This window comes from Dryobates pubescens, chromosome 5 (genome assembly GCF_014839835.1).
Source record: "Dryobates pubescens isolate bDryPub1 chromosome 5, bDryPub1.pri, whole genome shotgun sequence".
Lineage (NCBI taxonomy): Eukaryota > Metazoa > Chordata > Aves > Piciformes > Picidae > Dryobates > Dryobates pubescens.
In genome coordinates, this window is record NC_071616.1 from 4,123,332 (window position 1) to 4,134,319 (window position 10,988).

The 10,988-nt window shown below is 47.7% G+C and overlaps 1 protein-coding gene across 1 annotated transcript; it reads left to right on the forward strand.

Moving 5' to 3' along the window:
• The first annotated feature begins 121 nt into the window (after window positions 1-121).
• On the forward strand, window positions 122-10,767 carry ACP2 (acid phosphatase 2, lysosomal). The gene is made up of 11 exons (XM_054161456.1): window positions 122-240; window positions 330-425; window positions 500-586; window positions 4,037-4,189; window positions 4,540-4,638; window positions 4,802-4,891; window positions 7,562-7,694; window positions 7,769-7,857; window positions 8,464-8,570; window positions 8,792-8,967; window positions 9,052-10,767. Exons 1-11 carry the CDS (start codon window positions 130-132, stop codon window positions 9,186-9,188), a joined length of 1,278 nt encoding a protein of 425 aa, XP_054017431.1. The 5' UTR covers window positions 122-129; the 3' UTR covers window positions 9,189-10,767.
• The last annotated feature ends 221 nt before the right edge of the window (window positions 10,768-10,988 follow it).

Here is a 10,988-nt window from a genome sequence, read left to right on the forward strand (position 1 = left end):
GGCTCCAGCCTCTGCCGGAAGTGTCCGCCACCGGGCCCAACGGCGGTCCCTCACTGTGCGCAGATAAACTGTGTTCGTAGGGGCCTGTGGTCGGCTGTAGCTCGGTTCCGGGTGGCGGCGGGAGGCGTCATGGCGGCCGATCTGGCGAGGTGCGGCTGGGGAGGCGCCGTTCTGCTTCTCCTGGCACTCTGCCTGCAGCCGCCGCCCACCCAGTCCCGCAGCCTCCGTTTTGTAACGCTGGTGAGAGGGAAGGGGGGCGGCAGGAGGGAGCTGGACCGAGCCTACAGGGCTGGTGAGGCCGGACAAGTATGACGTGGTGCTGCCCGCAGGTGTACCGGCACGGAGACCGCTCGCCCATCAAGGCCTACCCGCGGGACCCCTATCAAGAAAGTTCCTGGCCCCAGGGTTTCGGGCAGCTCACGCAGGTGCGTGCGCGGCCGCGGCGGGTGACGGGGCCGGCCAGAGCCGGCGCCGTGGGTAACGGCCGGTGCTGTTTCAGGTGGGGATGCGGCAGCAGTGGGAGCTGGGCCAGGTCCTGCGGCAGCGCTACCGTGACTTCCTCAGTGCCATGTACCGACGGCAGGAGGTGAGTGCCGCTGGTCGTCGCGTCGGCACCTGGGCTTGAAGGAGCAACGGCGTTGCCTACCGCCCAGGGGCGCGGGACACCGGGGCTAGGCGGCAGTTGAGGGCGATGGGGTGCAGCGGGGAAGACGGCGGGAAGCGTCGCGCTCGTCGAGAGGGATTTCTTTCAGAAGGAAGACGCCGCTGGCACCGAGTCTCTTCTCAAAAGTGTTTTCGTTTCTAGCCCGTTTCTAGCGCAGGCTGCCGAGATGGAGAAGAGAGGGCCGAGTGCAGGCTTTGTTCTGAGTCTGCCCGCCTGGGGAGGACGGATCAGGCAGCCTGCCGTTGCCGCGGGCCCTAAGGCAATCCAGCCAGAGGCTGTGGAGCAGCAGCTCCGCTGGGAGACTGCTGCAGTGGCTTCCTCTGAAGTCAAGGGGACAAACCAGCAATGCTGCGTTGTAGCTAGTCTTCGCTTCTTACTCGGGATTGTGTGATTACGTTTTCTGTCAAACCAGCTGACAAGAAAGCATAAATAGTACTTGCCCTCCCTTCCCAAATGCACTTTAGGTACAGACTCGTGGGAGTTTGTACATATAAGCAGTAATTACTCACCAGAAGTGACTCTCCTTTGTTTCCACCTGTGAAGTATCAACTGCTTCAGTCCCCTAGAGCTATTAATTTCCCTCTCTCTGGGATGTTGACACACTTTTTAACAGTTCTTGACAAATGGGTAGGTTTCTTTTACAAAAAGTTAGGGAGCTCTTGTTGGGACCATGTGCTAAGCACAGGGGAAATTTAAAACGATTAGAAAAAGGTAAGGAAATGCTAATTGATTAAAGAGCTGAGAGTCAACTGGAACATGGACAAGTGCCACAATGAGAGTCTTGCTGTCATGTGGCGCAGATGGACAGCAGGCAGTCAACCCCCCTTGCTCCACTACTGAGTCAGTGTCTGTTCAAGTTAGATTATCTGAGCTCATTTAGGGAGAGTGAGAACTGAGAAGCCCCATATGATTTTCTGTCTTTGTTTTGCCCCTTTTTAGGCTCCCTAGTGAGCGCCCATCTTGGCATAGTTCAGATTACATCCCTTTGACGTGTGCTTCATCAACAAAACTTCCAGCATTGGCTCAGACACGGATCCTTTAACCTTCCTCAATAGTTTCTTTCCAAACATACTTCACTCTTCTAAGCTTGTGCCAGCTGAAACTGTTTTCCTTCTCGAGCACAAGAAGGAAAAACAAGCCAAGGCATATGCAAACAAAAGCTGTTCTGCTATCCAAACCTGAACCCCTGCACCAGTTGAGCAACCTCTCTTGTAAGAAGTGTTGCCTCTGGGTGATACCATATGACCATCTGTCACCTGACTCAGCGGCAAGCTGGAGCTCAGGCAAAAGGTGCTGAAGAAAGCATGTACTTTCAGGGTTTAATTGTTTTTTATGACAGAGGATGAAAGCAATCCTGTCTAATGAGTCCAGGGTCAGTTATTTTCAGGCCACAGTTAAGGAGGTACAATTGACTGTTGATTTTTCAGATACACTTCACTTGGGAGATGTTATCCAGGGTGAGCATTTATACTTTTTTTCTCTTGTTTCTTCTAGCTTAAGGGGGGAAAAAAATCCCAGTTTTCATATTGAATTTAATTCTTCAGTCTTTTTGTTATTGTTTAAAAAATCAGCATGCTGTTTTCTAGGGTATTTCACTATTTCCTGTGTATTCATCTAGTTTCATCACTGGCTTCTCTCCCATCTCCCCTTAAGTGTATTTCTGGTACCAGCATTTCAAAGTTTTGCCATTTTGACCTTTCTGAGCTTAGATCTCTCTCCTTGAGCACTGGAATCTCTGAGTCTTGGTGCATCAATCCCAAGAGACCCCAGTGGACAAATAAAATCCTAGCTCCTCCTTCTCCTCCTTCCTCTCCTGCTAGTCAGATCAGTCTTGTCTTCGTTTCTCACACACTGAAAAACTGAGGCTTGGAGAAGCCTTTTTTTTTCTTTTTTCCCTGAGGACAAAATCACAGAATCAACAAGGGTGGAAAAGATCTCAAAGATCATCAAGTCAAACCTGTCACCCAACACCTCATGCCCACTAGACCATGGCACCAAGTGCCACATCCAATCCCCTCTTGAACATCTCCAGGAACAGTGACCCATCACCTCCCTGGGCAGCACATTCCGACGGCTAACAACTCTCTCAGTGAAGAACTTTCTCCTCATCTCCAGCCTAAACTTCCTCTGGTGCAGCTTGAGACTGTGTCCTCTTGTTCTGGTGCTGGTTGCCTGGGAGAAGAGCTCAGCCTCCGCCTGTCTACAACCTCCCTTCAGGTAGTTGTAGAGAGCAAAAAGGTCACCCCTGAGCCTCCTCTTCTCCAGGCTGAACAACCCCAGCTCCCTCAGCCTCTCCTCACAGGGCTTGTGCTTGAGGCCTCTCCCCAGCCTCGTTGCCCTTCTCTGGACATGTTCAAATATCTCAGTCTTCTTCTTAAATTGAGGGGCCCAGAACTGGACACAGGACTCAAGGTGTGGCCTAACCAGTGCACAATGACTTCCCTGCTCCTGCTGGCCACACTATTCTTGATGCAGGCCAGGATGCCACTGGCCTTCTTGGCCACCTGGGCACACTGCTGGCTCATGTTTAGGCAGCTGTCAATCAGCACCCCCAGGTCCCTTTCTGTTTGGCTGCTCTCCAGCCACTCCGACCCCAGCCTGTAGCTCTGCATGGGGTTGTTGTGACCAAAGTGCAGCACCTGGCACTTGGACTTGTTCTATGCCATCATGTTGGACTCTGCCCATCTGTCCAGTCGGTCAAGATCCCTCTGGAGAGCCCTTCTGCCCTCTAACTGATCAACATCTTCTCCCAACTTGGTGTCATCTACAAATTTGCTGATGACTGACTCAATCCCCTCATCCAGATCGTCAGAGAAGATATTAAACAGGATGGGCCCCAGCACTGATCCCTGGGGGACACCACTAGTGACTGGCCTCCAGCTGGATGTGGCACCATTCACCACCACTCTCTGGGCACAGCCCTCCAGCCAGTTCCTAACCCAGCACAGAGTGCTGCTGTCCACAGGCTGACAGCTTGGCCAGTTTGTTCTCTCTGGAACTGAGAACTGAATGTAGGAGTTTGCCCCAGTCTTGTTATATAAATGCAGTGCTTTTCTTATCTGTGTCCATCATTATCTGCATCTCTGTCTTGCTGCTTTCTTATTATTCCTCATATTCAGACTCCTTTCTATCTGTAACCAGTGCATCTGGCTATTCCCCTGATCCAGAACAGAGTGCTCTAGTATTACACGCCAAATGGCTGTCCTCACAGTTTTGTCCAGGCTGACATAGGCAAGTTTGGTCACTTCAGCTCCTGTTTTCTTGTTGTTGGTGATTGGCTGCTGCAGTGCACTTGGTGATGTGCATCATCCTTGTCCCAGCATCACCACTTACAGCAGCATTACTAATGGTGCTCTGTCCCTGTCCTGGCAGATCTTCATCCGCAGCACAGACTGTGATCGGACACTGATGAGTGCAGAGGCCAATCTGGCAGGCCTGTATCCCCCAGAGGGACAACAGATTTTCAACCCTAACATCTCCTGGCAGCCTATCCCCGTGCACACAGTGCCTGAGTCTGAGGAAAGGGTAAGTTAGTCTCAAGGCTATGTATTGAGTACTTAAATGGCGTGGTATGCTGACTTCTTTTCAAGTGTTTGTTTCAGTCTCGATTCAGATTGTTTTGAACTTCTTCCAGGACGTACTTTGCAAAGGTTCTGCTCTTAGAACAAGATAATAATTCAGGGGCTGTGTTCTCTCAGTGTGTTAGCTGGACCACCTCAGCAGACCACACATGATCTGGAGTATGTTAGAAGGCAGTACTTGGCTTTTTATAGATGCATTCCACAAGTTAGAGTTTCGTTACAGTTGTGTCATGACTGCAAATTCTGTGCCTCATTGTTCTCGATGACCTAACTGCTTTTGTTGTCTCTGCTCAGCTACTGAAGTTTCCTTTGTCCCCCTGTCCACGCTATGAACAGCTACAGAAAGAAACACGGCACTCAGCAGAATACATAAATAAGACGAAAGAGAACTGGGTAAGTGATAATTTACGTGACATAAGGTGGCCTTAGGCTTGTAGTTAAAATGTTACCACCTCTTTACACTCGGAGCTCTGAGAAAAATGTGGGAATACCTGTGCATGTGATACACTATGAGATCAGAACCACGAAGACCCTTCTCTTTTTCTCATACCTACAGCAATTTCTGCATATGGTGGCAAATGAGACTGGGATCCGGGATGTCTCTCTTGAGTCTGTTTGGAGCGTGTATGACACCTTGTTCTGTGAGGTGAGTTTCACCATCGTCTCAGAGGTGTGGGAATTTAGTTCTTAGGACTCAACTGGATTTACTGGAAAACTGTTTTGCAAAATGCCTTAAAAATTTAAAAATGCCTTAAAAGTTTAAGTTTAAGAAGGACATCGAGACACTTGTCCAGAGAAGGGCAACAAGGCTGGGGAGAGGCCTTGAGCACAAGCCCTATGAGGAGAGGCTGAGGGAGCTGGGGTTGTTTAGCCTGGAGAAGGATCAGAGGTGACCTCATTGCCCTCTACAACTACCTGAAAGGTGGTTGTAGACAGGAAGGGGTTGGTCTCTTCTCCCAGGCAACCAGTACCAGAACAAGGGGACACAGTCTCAAGCTGTGCCAGGGGAGGTTTAGACTCGAGGTGAGGAAAAAGTTCTTCACCGAGCGAGTCGTTCGTCATTGGAATGGGCTGCCCAGGGAGGTGGTGGAGTCGCCGTCCCTGGAGGTGTTCAAGGGGAGATTGGATGTGGCACTTGGTGCCATGGTCTAGTTGTGAGGTCTGTTGGAACAGGTTGGACTTGATGATCCTTGGGGTCTCTTCCAACCTTAGTTACTGTGATACTGTGAAACCAATTTTTCACCATTCCCACCCCACAGTCAGAAGTAGATGCTACAATTTCAGAGTAAGAGCAGTTCCTATGCTAGAAGGATGTGCCAAGAGTTACCTGGTGCTTTTGCACCCTGTAACCTCCCACTTTGTAGCTTACATATGATGCCAGAGAAACAGAAGAACTCCCAACTGTAACAAGTACCTCTTTTGAAAGTCACTGGAAAAAAAAAAAAAAGAAAAGAAAAAAGACTGCAGTCTGAAATCTTTAGTTCTCTGTGGACAGGTCTGAGTTAAGGGTGATAGCAGTGAGCTCTGGAAACTGAAGAAGCGTTAATTTCATTCTTTAATTTGGAATCTTAAATTAGGGCTCTTCCTGGTTCTACCTCCCTTACTTGAGGTCAGCTGCTTTCCATGCTTCTTAATGCCATCTCTGAAAGAAAATAATGTTCTTCTGTGTAAATGGGGCTCACCCACATACATCTTTTTTTGGCCTATTATAAGGTCCTTTGCCAGGGAAAGAGGAGAGACAGATGTTACCTACTCTTACTGTATGGGGTGAGGAATCAAAGTCTATATTCACATCAAGTTGTTTTGAAAGCACATTCTGTGAAGGATTAAACAACAAAAAAATCAGGTTAGCTGTGCTGTGGTAATACTCAAGTAAAGGTCACACATCCAGGAGACAGAGTTGTTGCACACAAGGTTATTTGTGTGTACCTGTGCAGCATGATGAAGTAAATTATAGAGATCTTTCCTATCAAACTAGCTAATTGTGGAAGAAACAGTAAAACCCAAGCATTTTGACACTGTGTCTTGCAAAGCCTGTAGAGAGGCAAGATTGCTTAGCTTGCTGGCATTGATATACAGTGGTATGTGGTGTTGTGGGGATGTGAAAGATCAATCTGCAGGGACTTGCACTTTGCTATGTAAAGTAGCAGCTTGAGTTACTGCAAGCTGAGAATATTCCACTCCAGAGCTGCACTGTGCTATTGCCCTTCATATCACAAACCAAATCTCCTATCTTGTAACAATCCCAGTGAAGCAACTTCTGTCAGTAACAAAAAATCCTTTGGTCAAAGAGATGAAGAATTTCAAATCTTAACTCATTGTCAAGGCTTGAAAAGCTTGCATATTTGGCCTGGAAGGTCAGCTGACAACCACTGTAATCCCCAAGAACTTGGAGAATAGTTCACTGTCACAAAGGCAAACCAGAACATTTTGAGGAAGGGGGAGTTTTACTCTCAAAACTACACCCCCAGGTTGATCAGTCTCTTCAGCTGCTTTGGACTTCCTCTTTTTTTCCTAACGTGTGCAAACGGTCTCTGAAGAGGAGGACTGGGGTTTTTCACTTGAGCTAGGAGATTCATTCTGCCATCTGGATGGAGAAAATAAAAACATCCAAGAAATAACAGCTATTCTCTTTGAAAACTCATGAAACAATATAACTAAGTTGCTGACAGGAGTTTCTCTGAACGAGAGACAGAATGAGCCCTTCAGGATATTCAGCCTCATCTTGTGGCAGTCTGGTGGAATGTGGCATAAGAAATTGCTCACTGCTAGGGAACCGTAATTGCTGCTTCTCTGCCAACATAACTAATCCTTTCTTGTAGTGGGTTGGCTGCAAAGCAATTTGTTCTCTTGATTCCCCATTCTGGGTTTGAATACTGGACTTTGTTAGCATTGCATCCCAGTATTGCATCTACAGAGTACTTGCTAACTTTCTACAGTATCTTCCTCAGAGCCTGTGGGCAAATTGTGCTGCAGGTATACCAGAAACCTTGAGTTTGTGACTTCTTTTACTCCATGCCTTCTGCAGGAGTACATAAATTCCCTAAAATGATGACCTTGGTGTTATGACAACGAACTCCAGGTGTGCCCTCACAGAAATCTAGCACCTAGATTTTAATCACTGTGCTTCAGAAATCACATTAAAACCCACATAAATTCCTTGTATGCAGCACAGCACGGTGAAGACAGAAGCATAAACGGGAGAGGGGCATATTTAAAATGCTACAGGAAATCAATAGCAGTATGGGCAAGACTCCAGACACCCTGATTCCATTCTCTGATTAATCTGTGGTCCATGCTACCTGTTTCTTTCTAGCAAGCACACAAAATGGATTTGCCTGCATGGGTGACACCAGATGTCATGGCTCAGTTGAAGCAACTAAAAGACTTTGGGTTTGAATTTCTATTTGGGATCCACAATCGGGTAGAAAAAGCTCGTCTGCAAGGCGGTGAGTGCACTGGAGAGGGAACTTCGTGCTGCCCGGTCTAGTTTTTGCTGTTACCAACTGCTGCCTTTCCTCAGGGGTCCTGCTGGATCACATAAGGAAAAACCTAACGAAAGCAGCGAATGTTTCTGCCCACCAGAACCTGAAACTACTTGTCTATTCAGCAGTAAGTCAGAGCTTGGGGCTAGCTTTAATTTGTCTCCTCCTCACAGGAGATTGGGGCTTGATGATAGTTATCTACAGCCCATGCAGTGATCAGGACATAAGTATTTTGCCTCTGGCTGGGTGGGATATGCATTATCTGGCATCATTCCTGTGGGGCTCCTAAGGAAAAGTCCCAACTTCTGCAGTTCCCAGTTCCTGTTAGCTCAGGCTTGTGGATGAGACTGGCAAACCTTGGGAAGCAACCGCATTATTCGTTTGGTAGATGGTTTGATGCTACTCAGATGGGATGTTTCAGCAGTGTAAATAGAGTCATCCCCTTTCCCAGCAGCATACTGACTGGAAAGTCATGTGTCTCTCCCACATTGCTCTCCAGAGATTTAATTCTTAAAAGAGCAATGCTGGATATATGTGGCTGTGTTTCACTTCCTCTCCTTCTCTGGCAACGTCACAGATAACCATTCTAGCAGTACAGTTCCTCTGCCTTCTTCCAGACGGAAGTTACAATGGTGGCATTCCCTCAGCACTGCCCTGTCCCTTACTGGCATGCTCTGAGCTGCCCTGCCACATCCATAGAGGTGACTGATTTGCTTTTTTCCCTCTTTCTCAGCATGACACCACACTTGTGGCACTGCAGATGGCTCTAGATGTCTACAACAAGATTCAACCACCATACGCCTCATGTCATTTATTTGAGCTGTACCAAGAGGATGATGGGTGAGGGATGCAGTAAAGATGTCTGCTGTGATTTCACCTCAAGGGTTAGATACTTGGGCTATGTTCCACCCTAGGGGGATGCATTATTGCTCCAGGTAGCAGACTCTTAGGAAAAAAGCTACCACCAGACTAAAGGAAAGGGTGTGCACACTGAATGTTTGGGAAGGAGTGACTTCAGCTGGGCACTAAAACACCCACATTTGTCTGTGTTTTGTTTTCAGTAACTTCTCTGTGGAGATGTTTTTTCGGAATGAGAGTGGGAAGGAACCTTTCCCACTGACAATCCCTGGCTGTCAACATAAATGTCCACTGCAAAGATTCTTGGATCTTACAGATACTGTTGTTCCCCAGGACTGGGAGCAAGAATGCCACGTAGCAAGCAGCATACATGACACAGGTGAGCCCAGGCTGGACCAGTGTGGCAGCAGGAGAAAAGCTGGATGATGATACCATGTTGACCACTTTGTTTTCTCCCTTGCAGAAGTATTTGTGGGTCTGGCTGTGTGTGGATCCATTCTCCTTCTCCTTATAATCCTCCTTTTGACTGTGCTCTTTCGCATACAATCTCAGCCTCCTGGGTACCGGCACGTTTCCAATGAGGGAGAAGAACAGCCCTGACAATGCCTCAACTCCTTCCCAGGCAGAAGGAGGGAGTAGTGTTGCCCCTAAGGATGATTGAGCACCTTCAGTTACTGAGCATTCTGCTTTGGCTGTTGTTTCTCAGAATGAAGCTGGACTTGATTTTTGGATGCTTTCTAAAGGTGATGTCCCAGAGAGAGGACCGAACTACTCTAATGGAAATGACACCTCAATTCTGAAGCCAGTACACTTTGTGGTGCCCCTTAGTCCTCATACACCTTACCTAGTCTGGTATTCCCAACATGGCCAGTTGGAGATGGCCAAGAGGTTTCCTCCTTCCAAATGACAGTAAATGTAACCACTCACAACTGCAGCAAACGGGCTTGAGCCTCCGGCAGCTGCCACATCCGGTGCAGTCAGTTGTTGCATCTCTCTTCAGTGTCAGCCTGCTTGGAGTGCTTTGCTCTCAAGCTGTTGGGCTGATGATGGTGAGAAGGCTGGGCTTGGAGCAGAGGGGACATTTCACCAGCAGTGCACTGAGACTCATCTACTGCCCTTGCAGAGGGAACTGCTGCAGATGATGGCAGACAGTGAAAAGTGTTTCTTGAGATCATTGCCAAGTAGTTGCTGCTGGCAGCTGGTCTTTCTCCTTTCCTCGCGTGGTTCAAGAGAGGACTGGCCTGGAATCAGGACAAGATTGAAAACCTGGCAGTAGTTTCTCGGATTCAGCTCAGAGTAGGTTATTATCCAAAGAAACTTCAGAGCATCATCAGCAAGATCAAGTCCTGTGACCACAGCAGACTCAGCCCCAATTTCTTGTGCAATGTTTGTTCTAGAAAGGAGAATTTCTGTAAGAAACTTGGGCCTTATGTAAAGGTTCAGCCTTTTACTTTGACTTGCCCATCTCGTATCTATTACAGAGAGTATCCAGTACTGCAGGCATTCCAGACTTCTGCTATGAGCCCAGGTTACTGGATCCTTTTATTTGCCATGCTTTGCCATTTTGTCCAAAATGGAATTTTTTACACCAGGCTGGTCTGTGTGTGCTGCAGCTGCTACAGGGAACCTCATGCCAAGTGCTCACCACCTGCCTTATAGCTTTTGGCAGAAACGGGGAGACTGCAGCAGACACCAGAAGCACAGGCTCCTCACATGGTGATACTGCACATTCACTTCTCACTTCTACTTCCCTTTCTGGTGCAGTTCCCTTCCCTTCTTGGTGGCAGAAACCAGTTACAGACATTTGCTTTTCTTCCCCTATGGAGTACTGTGGGGACTTTTCCCTGTACCATAATCAGCATCTGCCAGCATGGGAACTCTACATCAGCAGAAGCAGCTTGCTGTTCTCAGCATCTTTCTCACCTTTGTGTCCTCTGAAGATGTAATCTAGGTCTCCTGCACAGCAAGACAGTCATAAATAAAAAGCTACTGCCTGTGAAAACAGGCACAAGAAAGAGGTAATAGAAAGTGCACTTAAGAGGACCAGACCTGTTCTTTTTAAAGGCAACACATTTTGCACACACAGAGGAAAGATTTGTATGATTTAGACTTCTGACTGTGAGTAACTTTCTGTAATTGTTCCAATGCATTTCATTTTCATTATTAAAATCAAATTCACACTGAACTCTACTCCTTTTTCTTCACTTAAGAATTCACAGGGCTAGAACCAGTGTTGGAAAACAGACAGAACTTACTGTGGTATACCCCCTCCTAAAGTAACTCTCTGCTTTACAAACCCACTTAGAGCAGAGCGAGAACTGAGCTGAACTATTTTGGACTGCATCAGCCATGCACAGATACAGCTTATAATGCAACCCATCCAACCTGGAAGGGTCCACT

Excerpts from the sequence above, each read along its gene's own strand:
- ACP2 (XM_054161456.1), top strand. The coding sequence starts at position 130 with ATGGCGGCCGATCTGGCGAGGTGCGGCTGGGGAGGCGCCGTTCTGCTT. Across the intron at positions 4,190-4,539 it reads TGCCTGAGTCTGAGGAAAGG|CTACTGAAGTTTCCTTTGTC; the intron begins GTAAGTTAGTCT and ends GTCTCTGCTCAG. Across the intron at positions 7,695-7,768 it reads AAAAGCTCGTCTGCAAGGCG|GGGTCCTGCTGGATCACATA; the intron begins GTGAGTGCACTG and ends GCCTTTCCTCAG.